The 17921-nt window shown below is 49.1% G+C and overlaps 1 protein-coding gene across 10 annotated transcripts in view; it reads left to right on the top strand.

Annotated features, from left to right (window-relative positions):
• EOMES (eomesodermin) overlaps positions 1-17921 on the top strand; it is a 193061-nt gene that overhangs the window by 169916 nt on the left and 5224 nt on the right. For 9 of the 10 annotated variants that reach the window (XM_085569295.1, XM_085569272.1, XM_021536533.3 and 6 more), the window contains one exon: positions 1-17921. This exon is cut by the window's left edge. In XM_085569295.1, the coding sequence (XP_085425421.1) occupies positions 17176-17921 (746 nt within the window). In that variant the 5' untranslated portion in view covers positions 1-17175. The other variant, XM_085569277.1, reaches the window with a different exon arrangement.

The following is a 17921-nucleotide window of genomic DNA, read 5'->3' as shown; positions in this document are numbered from 1 at the left end:
AAAGCCCATAGATTTATCTTGCCACCTGGCCCATCACCCACAGCTTCACCTCTGGTCCAAAGGCTGCAGCATCCTGCCCCAGGTTTCTGGCTGCTCTCTGGTGCATATGTGGCTTCACGTGGAGTTGTTCTGAATTGCTCTTGTTGGGAGCCACCACACCAGCCAGCGGCATGCTGAAAAACATCATCTGAGATGTCCTGGCTTTTGCAGCATAAGCTTGTTTTAAAAAGCTGTGATTGTGTCAGCAAACAGCCTGTCGCTTCCCCCCAGCCTCCTACTGAAACTGTGGCACACCCCATGCTGACCACCCGGCACTAGCAGCAGCCTTTCCTCCAGCTGTTCATGTCCATGTTTCAGGACAGTCCCCTTACCCTTGTGTGGACAGAGTGGGGATCCACAGCAGCTGAAGTTCAGTGAAGCATCTTGGCTTACTACAGCGGAGTTCATTGGGGTTTGGGAACAGGCATTGGAATCTGGACCAGGCAGGATGGGGGTGGGGGGTGCTGGGATTTCCTTTCAAGCTGTGCCAATTGACTTCTGAGGCTTCTCCTCCCCTGACCAGCCAAAACAAGCTGAGGCAACTCTGCTGAGCGATTGCTGCTTCCTGCCCCTTGTGCTGGCACCAGGGAGGAGAGGGATGGGGATGGGGCATCCAGAGCCCAGGGGATGTTTCCTCCCTGCTTCTCTACATGGAGAAGACTCTTCACAAACCCGCAAGAGTAAGGAGGAAGCTGAAGAGCAGCTGTTTCTGTTCATTGGTGGGTTTCTGGCAGAGCATCTGTTTGGGAATTGTGAAGCAGAGTTTCTCGCTGATTCCTGCCCTGCTGTGAGGGAAGGATGAGCTGGGGGAAGATGCAAGCAAAAGCATGGCAGAGAGAGAGAGGCTGGTGCTGCCTACTGATGCTTTTGGTTTTGAGGACTTCACTCTAACACCTTTCTGCAGCTGAGTGGAGCGTGTGCAGGCAAATCACAAGCTCTCACTCAGGCTCAGCCCATCTGCCAAGGTGAAAGGGGCAGGTAGAGGTGCTGGCTCTCTCAAGAAGGGCATCAGCAGGGCATTGCAGCCCAGCTCTGGTGATGCTCTTCTCTGCCCCAGTTACTGATGCAGTGGGTGTCTTTGGAGGTTTCTTCTTGGAGTTGTGGTTTTCACATCAGGGGCACTCATCCCTTTATATCCACACCTCCCTCCTGTGTCACAGAGGAGATTTGAGTGAGGAGTGAGTGGAGCAGCTGCCATGGCCCCCCATGGGACAGAGTGCCCCAGAGGTAAGGGGTGATGCTGCTGGCAGTGCCCAGCTGCACAGGGGACTGAGGAAAAAAAAAGGTAGAGATAACAGGTCATGCCTATGGTTAAAAATAAGGGCTTAACAAGGTTACAGAAAAACATTTATTGACTAATGTGCCCTGCCTTCAAAAACACCGATGTCTCCTCCGGCTGTGAAGGCAAACATGAAAAAAAGCTTGACAAAGTAATTTCAGAGTTCCCTCTGGTTTTCCTAGTTGGGCACTAGACTGGTCAGCAACCCAACCCATTGCTGTTCAAACATGATAGTTTCTCACAAGAATTTATTCTAAAGAGAAAAATGTTATTCCAAGCCTCCAATTTAAATATACAGAAATCCAGATGGGAGAAGTGTTAATTTGAATTTACACATGTGACATCACAGCCTGTAGGAGTTAAGGAGAAGGTAGGAAAATATACCTGTACTTTTTTTTTTCTTCTAAATAAATTACATGACTAAGAGTTTGGGGGTTTTTAATGCTGTATTTCAACTGCCATCACTATTCTCAAAAACATATTTAACTATAAGAGATTGTTTAGTAAGATTTGTCTCTATTTCAGAGTTAAGAAGGACAAATTATTTTGTAGCCATGACACATAAGGTAGCCAAGCTCAACCTATGATTATTTCTGCACCTGTCACTGGAACATAGCATAATCAATTTCTAACATTACACATTTTCAATTCCAGATTGCCAGCACTGGTGGCTGAACCCCTCTCATATGGCTGGTGCAACAAGAGCCAGAGTAAGAGCAGGAAAGAACAGAGATGTAGGTGCTCAGGTTATTTAGAACTGCTAGTGGCCTTTGGCCAGGCTGTGCTTTCAGAAGACGTCAAAGGTGACTTTCTCCCAGTCCAGGCACCATCTGCTTTTTCCTCCAATGTAAGTTTAAAGTGTTGAGACCATAAAAAGTTTGTTGTATACCCTGGAGTACTTCAGTGCTGGCTACAGGAAACCCAGCTGGATATGGACCACCAGCAGATAAGCCAGCTCCCTGGATGTGATGTGCTGAGAGGCTAATGGGGCAATACATGGGTACCAGCAGTTGTGGGATGACATTAGGGCCTGTCTCAGCATGTAGTCACCCTTGTGACCCCCAGCAAGGACACACAGACAGTTCAGCTCATGGGACAGCAGGACACAGATCCAGAGTACTCCTGGGAAGGTGGGAAGTAGGCTTGAGCCTGGGTGCTGGGACAGACCTGTGCTGGTGCAAGACCAGGTGAGTCAATAGTAAGGATGCTTACACCACAGATTTGCCCACACTAAAAAAACAGAAGTAGGAAAGGTGAAGCTTTAGTGCTGGGGGTGGGACCTGCTGAGGCAATAGGGGAGAGGGGGTTGGGATGGGGCTGTGTGGAAAAACACTGTGGCTAAACTTAGCAGAGAAGTTTCAAGCCCAGTAAATCTCTGACATGTTCATGTGAGTTGCAACCAGGGAGAGTTATTCTCATTACTATTGAGAAATAGAATGGTGGAGAACCTTGTAATTTTTTTTTTTTCATTTACTCACTGGTTTGTTTTTCTGTGAATGATAGTAACAGTTCAGCCTGAAAAGTTGATGTAATTGTGAAATTTTTTTCAGCTGTCACAGTTCAAATGCCCCTGCATGTATGCTTTAGAGCAGACTGCCTTAACAGCAGTCTGGCTATACCTAATGCTTTTATATAATATTTTTGTTTAACTCAATTTTTGTAGTGGTACTATGCTAAGCATTTTTTAGTGTTTCTTTTTACAAACATCATTTTCACCTCTTGCTTTTTATAACTGTTTGCAACTTCTATTAAGTCAGATTTTCCAAAAGCAGCAAGCTATGACAAGTCAAGTAGTTAATCAGGGTTTAATAGATATCATTGTGGTCCTCTTTCCTTTGGAGGCTGTTCACCTCTGCCTTTCAGGGATTCACTACAGCAGAGTTGAGCACATCTTCTAATTCACAGACCTTTGAATATTTTCTGTGGAAACTGCAATATATGGCTGAATATACTTTTCTCAGTCAGCTGCCAGGGGTGCTTTAGATGTATCAGTTGAAAACTATGGGTGCTTAGTGAGATAGGCTCTGCATTAGGTTATAGAGTTTCCCACAGACCTGTCACTAGCTGAATAAAGAGACTGAGACAAATTTCATCTGAGTAGCACTATATAGACTCCACATCTTTGCAGAGAAATAAGAAGTCTCTAGCAGACTCATTTATTTGGAAGGAGAAGTTGGATAATGGGGAGCAAATTCTAAGTCAAGTTTGGCAAAGCCTTTGCCCAGGTAATGGGCACAAATGCAGCTACAGAAGTTTGCAAGGCTGTGGTTTCAGCATGCTTTAGTGGTCATAGAGGCTCGTGGGGTCACCTCACCCCTCTGTGATGGATTTTTGCCCCTGCAACATAGCATATGACCCCTAGCACAACCACGTGGGGACTGGGATATGAGCATGAATTTTAAGCACTAATTTAGGTTTCTGGCTGACAAGGAGATCCCACCAATGGCTGGACCAGCCTACCTGACCAGGCCACAGTTGAGAACAGGAGTGATGAAAAGAGCATGGCCCAAAGCAAAATGCTGTGAACCTGCAGCTTTGAACCTGCTGTGATCTGCTTTATGCTACCCAAGCATAGTAAATCATCATTCTAGCTCTTAACCATATCAGATACCACTAGATTACACTTTGGTGAGAGAGACAGAAAGTGCAACTAGGCGTGATCTGCCACTGCCTATTACTATTCTAGACTGGCAAATTTTTGACTGGGTTTTATACAAGTGAATATAGAGGAAGGCAGGCAGTGGAGAGCTGTTTCAGAGAGGTGTAATTGCCTCTGTCCTGGGTGTTGGAGATCAAATCTGGGAAGAAAAAACAGTGCTGACTGATTTAACTCTAGTTGCTGTTGTGCTTGGAGCTAGAAGGCCTGACAGTGTTACAGCCTTAGCCCCTGCCATAAATACAGCTGAGCTGTGGCCAGACCAGCTGCCAGACAGCCAAAGTCAAGGCTGCAGCACTTGCAAGAAAATTGTAATTTATCCCCATATGCCTTAAGATGCTACAGTTGGTCAGGAGCTGCAAGCTCACCAGACCATGGTTCCACAAATCTGGTTTTAAGGTTCTTAGTACTAAATCAGAAGCACTGTGGGCCTCATGTTGTTGGTCAGTAAACTCATGCCTGGGCTCTGATTTCTTCAGAACATGTCAGCAGGTTGACTTTGCACCAGCAGCCTTTGCCCTGAGCCAGGTGCTGCCCTCTCACCTGCAGAGGGCCAAACCTCCAATGGGTGCATGGACCAATTTGGCAGAAATGTGACCATGTGCCTGAGCCTAAACTGGGTCAGAGGAGCACCCTGGGTGCTGAGCAGTGCACAGATCCAGCCCTGCTGAGCACAGAGCCCTGGCTCTGGGTGCTAAGACAGGCAACCAGCAACAACCTGGCCAACCTGCCCCTACTCATCTGCAAGGGAAAGTTCAACAATGGGATGCCTGCAAAACCAATGGAGGAAGTTCCTACCCAACTGTTTTGGTTTTGTTCCTGGAATGCTGCTTGCTGTGTTCATTGTGCTGATGCAGCTGTTGGTAAGATTGCACTGATCACCAAATGAAAAACTCAAGGTTAAAAATCACACTCTTTAGGGAGGAGGTAATTATTAAGTAGAACTACCCTCAAAGTTTGATTTTCAGCCCAGCCTTCCAAACATTCATACAGACTTAGGGGCAGAGACCTGAGCCATAGGAGTAGGCAGGCAGCCACCAGGGAACTGGAGACTTCATGGTCTGCTCTTCTCAATAAAGCCAATACCTGGTGGAACTGCAACCAGAGTATTTTCACTGCTTCTTGCAATTGTTATTCTCTACCTGGCACACTGCACTCGGACTGGGGGCCTTTTGGATGGTACAGGATCAGGTTCTTGTACATACTTCATACTCTTCGTCTGAGCTACGTGTACCACTTTGACTCCTTCCCCCATAGGACAGGATTTTGTTGGCTTGCAGATTGAATTCTCTCTAACAACAGATTTTTTGCATGCAAATCAAGAAGTTGAGAGGAAGATAAGGTGATGAATATGCTAAGCATGGAAAAGCACTATCATGTTATGGTTATGTTTGCACACATTTAAAACAGAAAGCAATAAAATATGAATATCACAGAATGAACCCCAGCAATTCTGCATTGCAGCAGGAGAACACAGAATTTAAAGTAGAACATAGAACATAGAATTTAAAGTTCTACTGAAAATAAGTGATTGTAGCTTAAAGTGTTTATTGAAAACAAATGGTTATGTTCTGAAAATTGTTTATGAGAAGAATAAGTTACTTGCCAGATTTCAAGCATTTCTGCCTTGCTGCAGATTCTTTCTTTAGGATGCTGAGGAAGGCATTGTGTTATATGGTCAGGTGACAGAGGGAGGTGGAAATTTCAAAATTAAACTGCAGAAATGGTCAGAAAAATATTGTTTAGTGATCCTGACAAGTCAGTAAATAGCAGCCTATTCAAAGTCACAGGGGTTTAGCCCTTTTGTCAGCAGGTTTCCACATTTCTCAGTGTCCAGCTCTGAACAACAAATATGGGAATCTGTCCCCTTCCTTATTCATCACTGTGCCCCTGGATTACAGTTCAGCTGGAATATTCCCCCAAATTTGATGGAACTGCTGGTGGTTTATCTCAGTATGTCCCCCTATAAAAAAAAACGGATAGCCATAATCGGGGGGTCAGCTGCTGCCCTGACCTCACTCTGTCTGTTTCCTGTTTCAGTGAAACATGTGAGTAAGAGGGAGTGGGGCTCATCTGCAAAGCAACCTTGGTGTGATGCTCTGAGCATCCCACTTGGGCCACCCTCCTGGGGTAGGCTAAGGGACAGTCAGGCTTATAACTGGGGAGGCAGGCAGCAATCTTCTGAGCCCAGGGAGCTCAGTGCATGAATGCAGGCAGCCAGGGACCTGGGCTGAGGAAAGCTGCTGGGCCATGAGGAGTTAGGTTAAGGCTGAGGGCTGCTTCTGTTCATCTCGGTGCCTGAACACTTCCACAGAGCCATTGTGGAAATTATTACTTCTACCTTGCTTACTTGTGGTAGCCATGGATGTCACCGTTTTTTATTCCATCTTTTCCTTAAAATGCCTTTTTCACAGCCTTTCAGAATTTCTGCAGAATTTTTGTTTTGTATATTTTTAAAGAAATATTTTCTTAGTCATTAAAATTAATTCCTGCAATAATTAAATTACCAAAATGAAATAAAATAAAATGAAATCTACTAAATGTAGCAGCCTGGCCCTCTCTTCCTATGGTCTCTCAAAGAGAGGTGTGCAAAACAGAGATTATTGCTTTCTCTTTTCTGTTTAATATTTTCATCAACAAATGCCTGTTCATTTATTTCCACAAAACGGACTCTCTTCTTGCATTTGGTAACCAATTTAATTGGGCTTTTTTCCTAGGCAATCCATAGCACATCAAAACTGATAGCAAAACTTGACTTCTGCAGGAGTTTTTGCCTTAATAGGAACCTAAAGGATTTTGGCCACACTGTGTTGAAATCTACCTACCTACCCTGAGCCTGTAGATATTTGTGTGCGTGTGTGTGTGCATATACATTATACACACATATATAGGTGTGTGTGTGTATATGTACAAAAATATCTGTGAAAATGCATAATTTATTGGCTCTCATCCTAACATTTGTGCAACTGGATGCTGGGATCTGGATATTCAGTATGCTTAGAAGCACTTTTTAATGAAGAGGTGTTTTCTCCCTTGGAGCTGTCATTCTCTGCCACATCACAGACTCCTTCAGACAGAAAAATAATTGGCCACTTTCTCCGGAATCGGGGAGCCCCAGGGACCGGCGGAGTGCTCAGCGAACCGGGACAGCAGCTCACAGTGGTGCCCACTGGTGTCCCCCCAGCAGGTGCCGGCGCTGCTCCCCACGTGGATCCTGCCTCGGGGACGCCACCCACCCCACAGCTCCTCAGTGAGGTCTGGTCGATGGTGAAACGTGACAGGCAAGACCCAAAACCTCAGGAGGAGAAAGGTGAAACAAAATGGACAATTATTTCCAGAGCTGTTCTGCTACCAGATAGAAATGCAGGCTTGCTTTACTCTGTTTTTTGGGGGTTGTTTGTTTGTTTGTTTGTTTGTTGTTGCTTTTTGGGGGGGGGTGGGATTTTTTTTTTTTTCTTGAAACTTGTGCAATGGCTGCCTGGTGGGATGGTTTCCCACATTTGCAGCAGGATTTTTTATTAATTTTTTCAGATGTGGATTTTTAAACAGCATTTATTCTACTCAGGGTCTGCCAATATCCACCTTTCATCAAATAGTCCCCAGAGCTCTTAGCATTCAGGCTAAGAGACAGGCAATGCACTAAAAATCCATCTCTTAGAACCTCCCACCTACTACACCCCATGTAGAGAAGTAATGAAATTAATGAAGGCTGCATACTAAGAGCACTGGCAAGAGTCCGCCCGTATCCCAATCTGGCCAATGGCTCAAATGCAAACACAATACAGTTTAACCTGCTCGGCAAAGTTCTTCTGGGTCCGGCTCTGCCGCTTCCAAATCACTGCTCAGTGTCCTGACCGCTCCTGTTACCACAACACAGACCCTGTGGCATCCCACCCTTTCCAAGGGTGGGTGACTGGAGGAGGAGAGGCCCGTGCTCTGCTCAGCTGGTGGCCGCCATCTGCTCCGCGGGTAAGAAGCCCCTGCTCTCTTAGCTTCCTGAGCCGAAAGAAAAGCGTGTCCTTTAGCTGTGCCGGGATATTATCTCTGCTTATCTCTGACTCACTCTCACGTGTCCTTTAGGAGAAGAGGCTGGGAAGAGATCCGGAGGAGCAGCAGAGGCAGGCATTCCCTCGAACCAAGGACATCCATCCTGCAGGCAGCAGGAGCACAGCTTTAGGAACACATCCGCAGGATGGAAGGATACGGCCCCTGTTTTCTATCATCATCCCGAGGCTCTGTATTTTACCTGCCCTGTAGTTCCCCAGCTCTCAAAGCCTGCGCCTTAGGCTATATATAAGAGAAACTGGAAGGTGGTATTTTAGCCTCAGTAGAGCTGAATAATGTGTAAACTAGGCAGAAATGATGCCGTGATAATATGTTTACCAAGGCCTCACCACCATGTGGACATCAGGGTCAGACCAAGTTCCTTGCTACTTTCTAATGGGTCGTACCTTAAGGGCGCTGAGTTTTTATTTAAATCCTTTTCCTATTCGTTACATCATTTTCTGCCCTTCAATTCATAGCCGTGAGCAACAGGAGAACCAGTAATTGCCTGAGATGTGAATAACGGAAGAAGGAAAAAACAGTAAAAATAAAACAAACCCCAGAAAACAGAAGACCAAAAAGCAATATGAAAAGAACATGCATTTGTGATATGGTTTAATTGTCTTCTGTGACGTTGCTCATTTGTCTGTACTTGTCTGTAAAATTCAAATTCTTCTAGCCAAAATTTTCCCTCACTAATGTGTTAGGAATCAACACAGTCATCAGTGATCGAAAACACAGTGCTCATACTTCACACTGAACTTATTTGGAGAAAAGTGGTGCAAGGATCACTCACTTCACATTGTCCTTGTGTCACCGAAAAGCAAATTGTGGTGGTTCCGTTGCAAGGGGCGTGGGGCGTTTTGGGTGCGCTCGGGGGTGAAGATGTAGGTCACATCTTTTTTGTTTCTTCATAATGGAAGATAATTCCTTCTGCTGTGTATATTCTAAACCTCAGCTGCTAAACAAACAAAACCGAGGAGGGCAATTCTGCAGGACTGGTACCAATGGCGGGAACTCTCCTGCCCGGAGTGAGGAGATATCTCACCGGGGTGTCCACAGCCGTTTCCTTCTTAGCTAATGTTTTTCTGATGGAAGTTGTTTTGATGGCTTTTTTTTTTTTTTTTTTTTTTTTTTTTTTTTTTTTTTTTTTTCCGGGCCATTTAAACAGAGCGGGGGGCCAACCCCGCCCCCCGCCCGGCAACCCCCCGGGTTCCGCGCTCCTCCCGCGGGCGCAGGCTCCGCAGGTGTGGACACCTTTGAAACCGCCGCTCCCGCCAACGCGATTCCCAGCTGAAATTCACGTGGCAAAGAAAGTGCCCATTTGCTTCAATTGTTTTCTAACGACTCCGCTCGCTTGTGCCTTTGGTCTTGCCGGTACCCAGATGGGTAATTTTGGAGCTATTTGCGTGCATGCCCTTGTTTTGAAGGCGCTGAGGTCTGTGAGCGCAGGTACTTACAAACGCTTAATGGGAATTAACAACTGAAAGGAGAGCTCTGAGCACCCCGACCCGGGATCACTGCGGCACCCGGATTTCAAAGCGCTCGGCGTTAATCCGGCCGGATCGCCCGCCGGATCTCGCGCTAAACGATGGGGATGGGGAAGGGGATGGGGATGGGGATGCCATGTCCGCCTGCCCGCCGGGGTTCACTCGCGGGGCCGCAGCGGGTTCTGCCGGGATTCCTCGCGGCAGCTGCGGAGGACGAGGTGTGCCCGGTCGTTCCACAGGTCGGAAGATTTGGCAGCGATGTTTCGAAACTGGTTAGAAGTGCGGGGACAGAGGCGAGGACCCTCGTCCCCCTCCATCACCACCCCCCAGCCTGAAACTGCCTGCAGGGCAGCGTGTGAGGTGCTGGGCTCGGGCAGATCCCGGCCGGGATCGCTCCCCGCCACCCACGGCCCGGCCCGGCCCGGCAGCTGCCCTCGCACGGGGCCCGGGGGCAGCGGTGCGGGGCTGGGGCTGCCCCGTAGGCCCCGCCATGGGCCCCCGCCCGCTTGCCGGGGGCACTTTCGGGGTACGGTCCCCCCGGCGGTTCCTCCTCCGCTGGGCTCCCCTCCCGTCCCGGTTGCCCCGAGAGAAGGTGCGGACCGGCTGGAAGGAAAGATGCCGGCTCCATCCCGCCCTCTGTAGCAGTGGGATGCCGGTGGGAACCGGGGCGGGCAGCTAGCAAGCCCGAGCCCTCCCTGGGAGGGGAACCCTACAGTTATCTTCTCACCTTCCCAGAGAAGTACGTATGTCATCCCCGTTCTGCTTTGCGCTTATTTTTATAGCGGCTCGCCCATCATGGCAGTTATTTAATATGTGGTTCCCTGCTAGGCCTTGCTATTTGATTGCTGTCACAAATAATACCAGGTGAAATTCCTCATTGTTTCTGCAATTACACTGTAGCCCACTGCTATTTGCTTTTTCAGCCCCTCGAGTTAATAGTTTTCCCACTGTACGCCTCATACCAAATGCACAGAGAGCAAACAAAACCCCAAACCTTCCAAAACTCATATTTCTCAGCTATTATGTTATCAGCAGGAAATATTTCATAGCTCTGACATCATAAGCCCTGAGCAGCATGAAGTTTATCAGGGCCTTCACATGATGAAATTGTACTTTTTAAAGTGAGAAAATAAAAAAGCAGAACATTGTTCTACTGGATTTGAGCTGCTAATTTTAATTACTGTGATTGCTGAGTCCAGGCTTTTTTAATAGTCATTTCTCATACAAAGCAGGAGAAGCAAGCCAAAATTAGCTCCTTAAAACTGTCTCTAACAAATCTGTAAATACAAATAGGATCAAACTGCCCAGATCTGTGGCTGTCACACCCTTGACATGGATCTTGTTATGTTCTCACATCTCTATTGTGTAACTGTCAGGATGGTTATGGGCACAAATCTATATGTGATTAGGCAATGTTTTTTTAAAACCAGAGAAAAGGTGCTAGGCGTCCCTCACTAAATTTATTGAAGGGTGAAAAATCAAGCATTTATGAAGAGCTGCTTGGAGATCCCTATGCATAAATAATCATAGAATAGTTTAGGTTGGAAAAGACCTCTAAAATAATGTAGTCCAACCACCAATCCAGCACTGCCAAGTCCATCACTGAACTGTGTTCCCAAGTGCCACATCTATGAGTTGTTTAAGCCCCTCCAGAGGTGGTGACTCAACTACTTCCCTGGGCAGCCTGTTCCAATGCTTGACAACCCTTCCAGCAAGGAAATTATTTCTAATATCCAAACTAAACATCCTCTGACACAACTTGAGACCATTTCCTCTCACCCTATTGCTTCTTATCTGAGAGAAGAACCTGACCCCCACCTTGATACAATCTCCTTTCAGGCAGTTGTAGAGAGCAGGATTGTCCCCTTTGAGCATCCTTTTCTCCAGGTTAACGACCCCAGCTACCTTATCTGCTCTGCATAAATTTTGCTCCAGACTCTTCACCAGCTCTTTTGCCCTTCTCTGGACTGGCTCTAGTACCTCAATGTCTTTTTTGCAGTGAGGGGCCCAAAATGGAACTCAGGATTTGAGGTGTGCTCACACCACTGCTGAGCACAGGGGGACAGTCACTGCCCTGGTCCTGCTGGCCACACTACTGCTGATACAGGCCAGGATGCCATTGGCCACCTGGGCACATGCTGGCTCATGTCCAGCCAGCTGTTGACCAGCACCCCCAGGTCCTTTTCCACTGGGCAGCTTTCCTTCTCTCCACACGCTCTTCCCCAAGCCTGCAGTGTTCAGTGGGGCTCGCATCACCCAGCTGCAGGACCTGACACTTCACCTTGTTAAACCTCATACAGTTTGCCTTGGACCACCAATCCAGCCTTTCCAGATCCCTCTGCAGAGCCTTTCTGCCCTCCAGCAGATCAATACTCCTGCCCAACTTGGTGTCATCCATGAACTGGCTGAGTGTGCATTCATCCCCTCATCTGGACCATCAATAAAGGTATTAAATAGGACAATAGGACTGGCCCCAACACTGATCCCTGGGGACCACTTGTGACCAGCTGCCAACTGGATGTAACTCAGACCACCACCACTCTCAGGGCCTGGCCATCCAGATGTGTTTTCACACAGCAGAGTGTGCACCTGCCTAAGCCATAAACCATATTAAAAATGTTAAATGCTGGTCATGGCTATGGATGTGTTTGTGATCCTAATTTCATTCTCTTTCTTTCACTAAGTTTCTACAATTCAATTTGGAGAAAGTCATATGGAAGCTGATGACAATTTAATACTTTTCCCATCTCCCTTACTGTAGATTTCCCAAATATTTGTCAAAACAACAAAGGCATTCACTTTACAAAGACTTACACTTTCTTGAACACACTTTCTTTTTCCTTCTTTAGCCAATGGGGTGCCATAGGCCCAAGGACAAAAAGTTGTTGTGTGGTCTTACCTAGCAAAATCAGCCATTGCAAAAAATTCACTTGAAGCATTGAATATGTTTACCCTTGTCTGTCTATATTTTACCAATTAAGATCAGACTTTTAATATTTTTTACTAACCATTGCATTGCATTTACATTTTATTTTAAATTACAGCTAAAGGTTTTTAGGTGCTATTTTATTAGGAGGAGAAAGGAAGTGATTAACGAAGTTACTTTAAATACCACTTTATTTTCAAACCCTGAGTTGTTTCTTCCGGGTCCTGTTTCATTGACTTCTGTCTATTCTTTCTGTTTTGTATACATTGGCTGGAAAGGGCTATTCTTTACTCTCTGATTTTTATAAATTAGACCTGCCCTTATTATAGGATTTATGTCCACATATGGCCATTAAAAAAAAAAAAAATGTATGTCTATATGCTGCCTTTTAAAAGGAAGTGGCAGTTAAATTGAATCATTACCAAAGGGTTAAATTGCTGTTAATGTGACACCTTTCCTGGTCAATATTAAAGGTAATAGTTCTTTGGCTTTGTAGGGCTATTGATTTCCACTATTTCAAGTAAATATATATATATATATGTTTCAACAAGAGTTGGCTCTACTTTTTAACCCTTTTGGGTTAAGTTTTCTCAGCCTCTGAGGAGATTTTAAGCTACACTTGTTTCTTTGGGACTGTGTATGACTGCACACTGAAAATCCCACTTGGCATAAATAAAATTGATTGATGGCTTTTGCAGCTATAGAAGGACTTGTTTTCATCAGAAAATAAAGAGCATTTTCAGTTAATTCAGTCTCCTAACATTCCCATGAAACAGATGGACATTGACTGCAAGTGACAGAATAAAGTCCGGGGCACTGAAAGGGTGTAGCTGGTTTCCTCATAAAAACAGCCCCTGAAGTTCAGCGACAAGCTGAAATGCCAAGCCTTGCACAGCCATATTAATACTTATTTTATTTTATTTTTTTTTTTGTAAGGACTCAGTGGCTGTGAAAAAAATGGTATCAAGAATTTTAAAAGGAAGCACTAATATTTGACTGGCCACATCTGAAAAGTCCCAGCTTTAGTGATTTTAAAAATGCCATTGAGACATGGTGAAAGAGTGGAAGTTAAAAGTGTCTTCCTTCATCTGTCCAGTGTGATACTCTGTGTGTAAGTTGAAGGGAAAAAAAAAAAAAAAGCCAACACAATGAATTACTGTAAAAATAGAAAGAAAATCTCCAAAATCTCTGCACAAGGTGGACATAAAGGTGAAAATATTAAAGCCGTTTGGGAACCAGATGCTAGCAAACTCTCCAGAAACTTAGATAGTTTTAAACCAAAATCAAACAAAGAAAAATTACCTCACTTAAACTATACAGATGTAGCATTCAGAAAATACCTGTGAATCCTGTCATGGTGGCAGCAGAACTTCAGGAAAAGAATATAGCAATGGAATAGTGTGACAAGTCATTCTAATAACCAACATTTTTAAAGTGTCCATATAGATCCAATGGAGTATGTGTATGTATCCAGACCCGTATTTATAAGGATTAAGGTCATATATGGTTATAAATGGTGATATGTGGATTTCCATATGTACATACACACATATGTAAGTGTGTAACAGCCTGATAAATCCCATTGTTCCCAGTTTCTCCTCTTAGGCCCTCCAGAGCAGGGTGCTTCAGTTGTACAGTTTCAGTCACAAGAGTCCGAGCAATTTGTTGAAGCAGAGGCTGTTTTCCAATACTCTGACAAAAAAGGAAAGGTCTCGATCCCAGCCCAAAAGCAAAGTATTAAATATTTCGGTTCAGTGTGCCACTGCTGTAACTTGCGCTGCAGAAAAAAGCTCTTCTGGAACAGCTTTTTTAGAGCTAGAGGTGTTCCTTTATTTGAATAAACTCCATGAATATATTTGAATAAAGCTCAACGAAAGAAGATAATCTGTAACCCTTCAAAGACCTATGTCTTCTTTCAAAACCGAGTTTTTTTGTTTGTTTGTGTGGTTTAGATGTTATTTTGGTGGACTTGCAAACCTATCATGCTCCTTTCTACTGCACCAGACTGTGATGTTTCTGCAGTGTTATTTTTAAGATAACAGCTAAGGGCTGCGGGACCCATTCAGAAGTCTCCAGTCCCACAGGACTGAAGCATCCCGCAGGTTCTTGCGGCGGTGTTCCTGGGCAGAGCCCGTCGGGCACCGGGGCAGGGAGTAAGGACGGAGACGGCTTGTAGGGGTGGAGGGGGGGAGTGGCATTCGCCCGGTTGCCTCCTTGATTCCCAGGGACGGTAGATTGGCAGCGATAGCAATGACAAATGCTGGGTACCAAGACTTTGGTAAGGTGACTGTGGTAACTTTAATTTGCGGGACTCTGGAGGGGGTGAATTACAGCTCTTCCCTCAGTGTACAGAATGAACGAAGAAGCCCCGCGTTACCGGGGTTCCCTCCCGCTGCGCCGCTGAAGGTCTCCGGGCAGTCTGGTTCAACGCGACTCCCGGGGCGGCAACCCCGACCCCGACCTCCCCCGCCAGAGCGCTGGCTCGGCGGGAGCTGCGGAATACGAGGCAGGGATGGGAGCCAGGCTGCTGTTCTCCCGAGCTGAGCTGAAAATAACCCCAAGTCTGAGAAGGATTCACCAATCCTTCGTTCGTTAGGGAGAGCTTCAGCCCGGGCGTATTTCGAACCAAAACGGAAGGGTCTCCCTTTCCCGGGACAGCCACAGGTTTTATGCCCTCCTCTCGGGTGCAATCCGCAGTCCGTAAGCAACATCGAAAGCTTGTCTACCTTGCCCAGATGAACGCGAGATCGCTTGATTTTAGGGGGGAAAACCCGCAATAACCTTGTACTACGCGGCACCCGAAGGAATGTTTGAAATAATGTGACCCTTTCAGACTGTAAAACGTAAAATCAACTACCTTAAAACCTACATAGTGCTCTTATAAAATCTCCTTTCTTCCCTGCCCTAGCCGGGGAGAGGCAGAGCCCGAGGGAGCGAGCTGCTGGAGCGCATCCCCGGGCTGGGGCCAGCCCCGCCGAGAGAGCCGCACCCGGCTCTCCGGCCGCGGGAAGGGGCACAGCGGCCCGGCAGGATGCTCCTCGGCTTGTTTTGCTTTCAAAGCAGGGCATCTCGGACGAGCTCTGCTCCACTTCGCACCCTGGGGCTCCAGAGCCTGGTCCGATTCGTGCCGGAGCATCGGACTTTTCCGACGCATTTTTTGTTGTCTTATTCGGTCGAACGAGATCCACGCAAAAATTGAGGCTATCATTATCCCGGAGAGAACGTGTGCTTAGGGCTGGGACTGGTATTTCATTGCCGGCTACAAGCAGCCTAGCTCAGGCTTCCGCCTGCGTGGCCGCAGCCAGAGGTGGGCACAGCAGGGGCTGCTTCCCCGTCTCTCGGCTCCCACCGGGGCTGGGGGTTGAGTCCTGCCCGTCCCCGGCTTCGGCGGTCACTGCCGGGCGCGCCCCGCCGCCCGCACCTGCCGGCGCCCGGCTTGCGCGGGATGCACATCCCGGCGGGGCTCCGGCAGCGCCTCGGCCCCGGCTCTCGGCGGCCGCGCTCAGCTCTCGCCATTTACCTCACCTGCCCGATGCGGCGCGGCCCGGCCAGCGGGCCGAGGCGGCGCTGAGGGCGGCAGAGCTGGGTTGCTCCAGCCCGGCCGGATCCTTCTATCAGGCAAACGAAATCCTGGCCGCTCAGCGGGTCTGGTTTAAAATTCAGCCGTAAGGTGGAGGCAGGTGTTTGCAGCGCTCCCTGCGAGAGGCTGGTGGCGAGCAGAGGGGCGAGGGGCTGCGGATTTGTAGCTGCAAATCATTCAGGCCGGCTCTGCCCGCTCCACAAAATCACACGGACATCCACCCCTTCCCAAGCGCTGTTCCCTACCCTTTTTGAGGCTAAAGGCTCGGGGATTTGCACTGAGAGAAAGAGCCAAACAGATCTAGCACACGCCTCAATTAAAAATCTGCCTTCCCGGCGGGAGATGCTGAAGAGGAACGCGGGTTGTGAGAAACCGACTGCCGAGTTCCTGGAAACTGGAATTGAGAACCGAACCCGCCACTTCCCAAGATAAGGTGAAACGTGTTAACCCCACGATAAGGATGCTACTCAGGGAACGGAGAGGGAGGAAGGAGGCTGTTGGACGCAGCAGAGACACACAAGCCGAATTGTCTGAACGGCGAGGCGGCTGGCGGGGAGGTTGCGGGACGCCAGCGTCCCCCGCCCCGTCTCAGCGGCCCGGTTGATCGCCGCCCTCCCTACCTGACCGGTGCCGGCTCTCCCACCCAAACCTTTCCATTTCGTCCCCATCTCTCGTTCAGCGCGGCGGATTCTTCCTTACGCGCCCGAGCGGTAGGACGGTGCCACCTCAGCAAAAGGTTTGGGGTTTTTTTTTCCGAAGAGAGGGACCCGGGCCCTCCACCGCAGCCACCGTGGGGAGATGCGGAGCTCCCCTCAGTCCGAGCGGCGTGGGGTCCCGGAGCGGGCCAGAGCCCCTCGGGTAGCCGGCTGCAGGAAGGGGGGCCATGGAAAGGGAGGGGGCGCACACCAAAGTCACAGGTGACTTGTTCCAATTAGTAGCTGTCTAATTAAATTAGTGTCACGCGGCCCAGCCAATGGGCCGCGGGGGTGGAGGGCGGCGATGAGGCAGGGCGGCCCAGGCCCCTCCCCCGCGGCGGCCCGAGGAGCCCGGCGCGCCGGTATAAATTGTCTCTGCGGAGCGGTGCCGGAGTGCAGCCGTGTGCGGCCACGGGTCGGGTCGAGGCAGGACTGAGTAGGAGCTCGAACGCACCGCCCATCGAGGATGCAGCTGGGCGAGCCGCTGCTGACGGCGGCGGGGGCACTGCCGGGCGCCCCCTTCTACCCGCTGGAGGGCGGCGGACGCGCCGGAGAGGCAGCGGGGACAAGCGGCGCTGGCGGCTCCCGCGGGCCGCCCGGTCCGGGATCGCCACCTCGCCTCGACCTGGACAAGATGCCCAAGAAGTTTGGGGCGGCCCCCACCATCCTGGGCGAGTCGGAGGCCGTCGAGCCGCCCTTCGCCGCCCCCAAACCGGACGGCCGCAAGGCCACCCCATGCGGGGACGAGGAGCTGCCCCCGGCCGCCGCCGCCCGCTACTCCATGGACAGCCTGAGCCCCGAGCGCTACTACCTGCAGTCCCCCGGGCCGCCCGCGGCCGACCTGGGGGGGCCCTGCGCCCTGTTCCCGTACCCGCCGGCGGCGCAGCACGGCGCCGTCTACCAGCCGCCCGGCGGGCCGCGCTACCCCTACGGCTCCGTGCTGTCCCCGGGCGGCTTCGCGGGCGCCGTGTGCCCGCCCGGCGGCCGGACGCAGTTTGGAGGTGGCGGCGGCTACCAGTACGGGCAGGCGACGGGCGGCGGACCTCTGTACGGCCCTTACCCGCCGGCGTCGGGCTCCTGCGGCGGGCTCGGGGCGCTGGGGGTGCCAGCCGCCGGCACGGGGATGCGAGCGCAGGTCTTCCTCTGCAACCGGCCCCTCTGGCTCAAGTTTCACCGGCATCAGACGGAGATGATCATCACCAAACAGGGCCG

The sequence above is a fragment of the Lonchura striata genome, chromosome 2 (assembly GCF_050655825.1).
Source record: "Lonchura striata isolate lonStrDom1 chromosome 2, ASM5065582v1, whole genome shotgun sequence".
Classification (NCBI taxonomy): Eukaryota; Metazoa; Chordata; class Aves; order Passeriformes; family Estrildidae; genus Lonchura; species Lonchura striata.
This window is presented reverse-complemented; position numbering and strand designations above follow the sequence as displayed.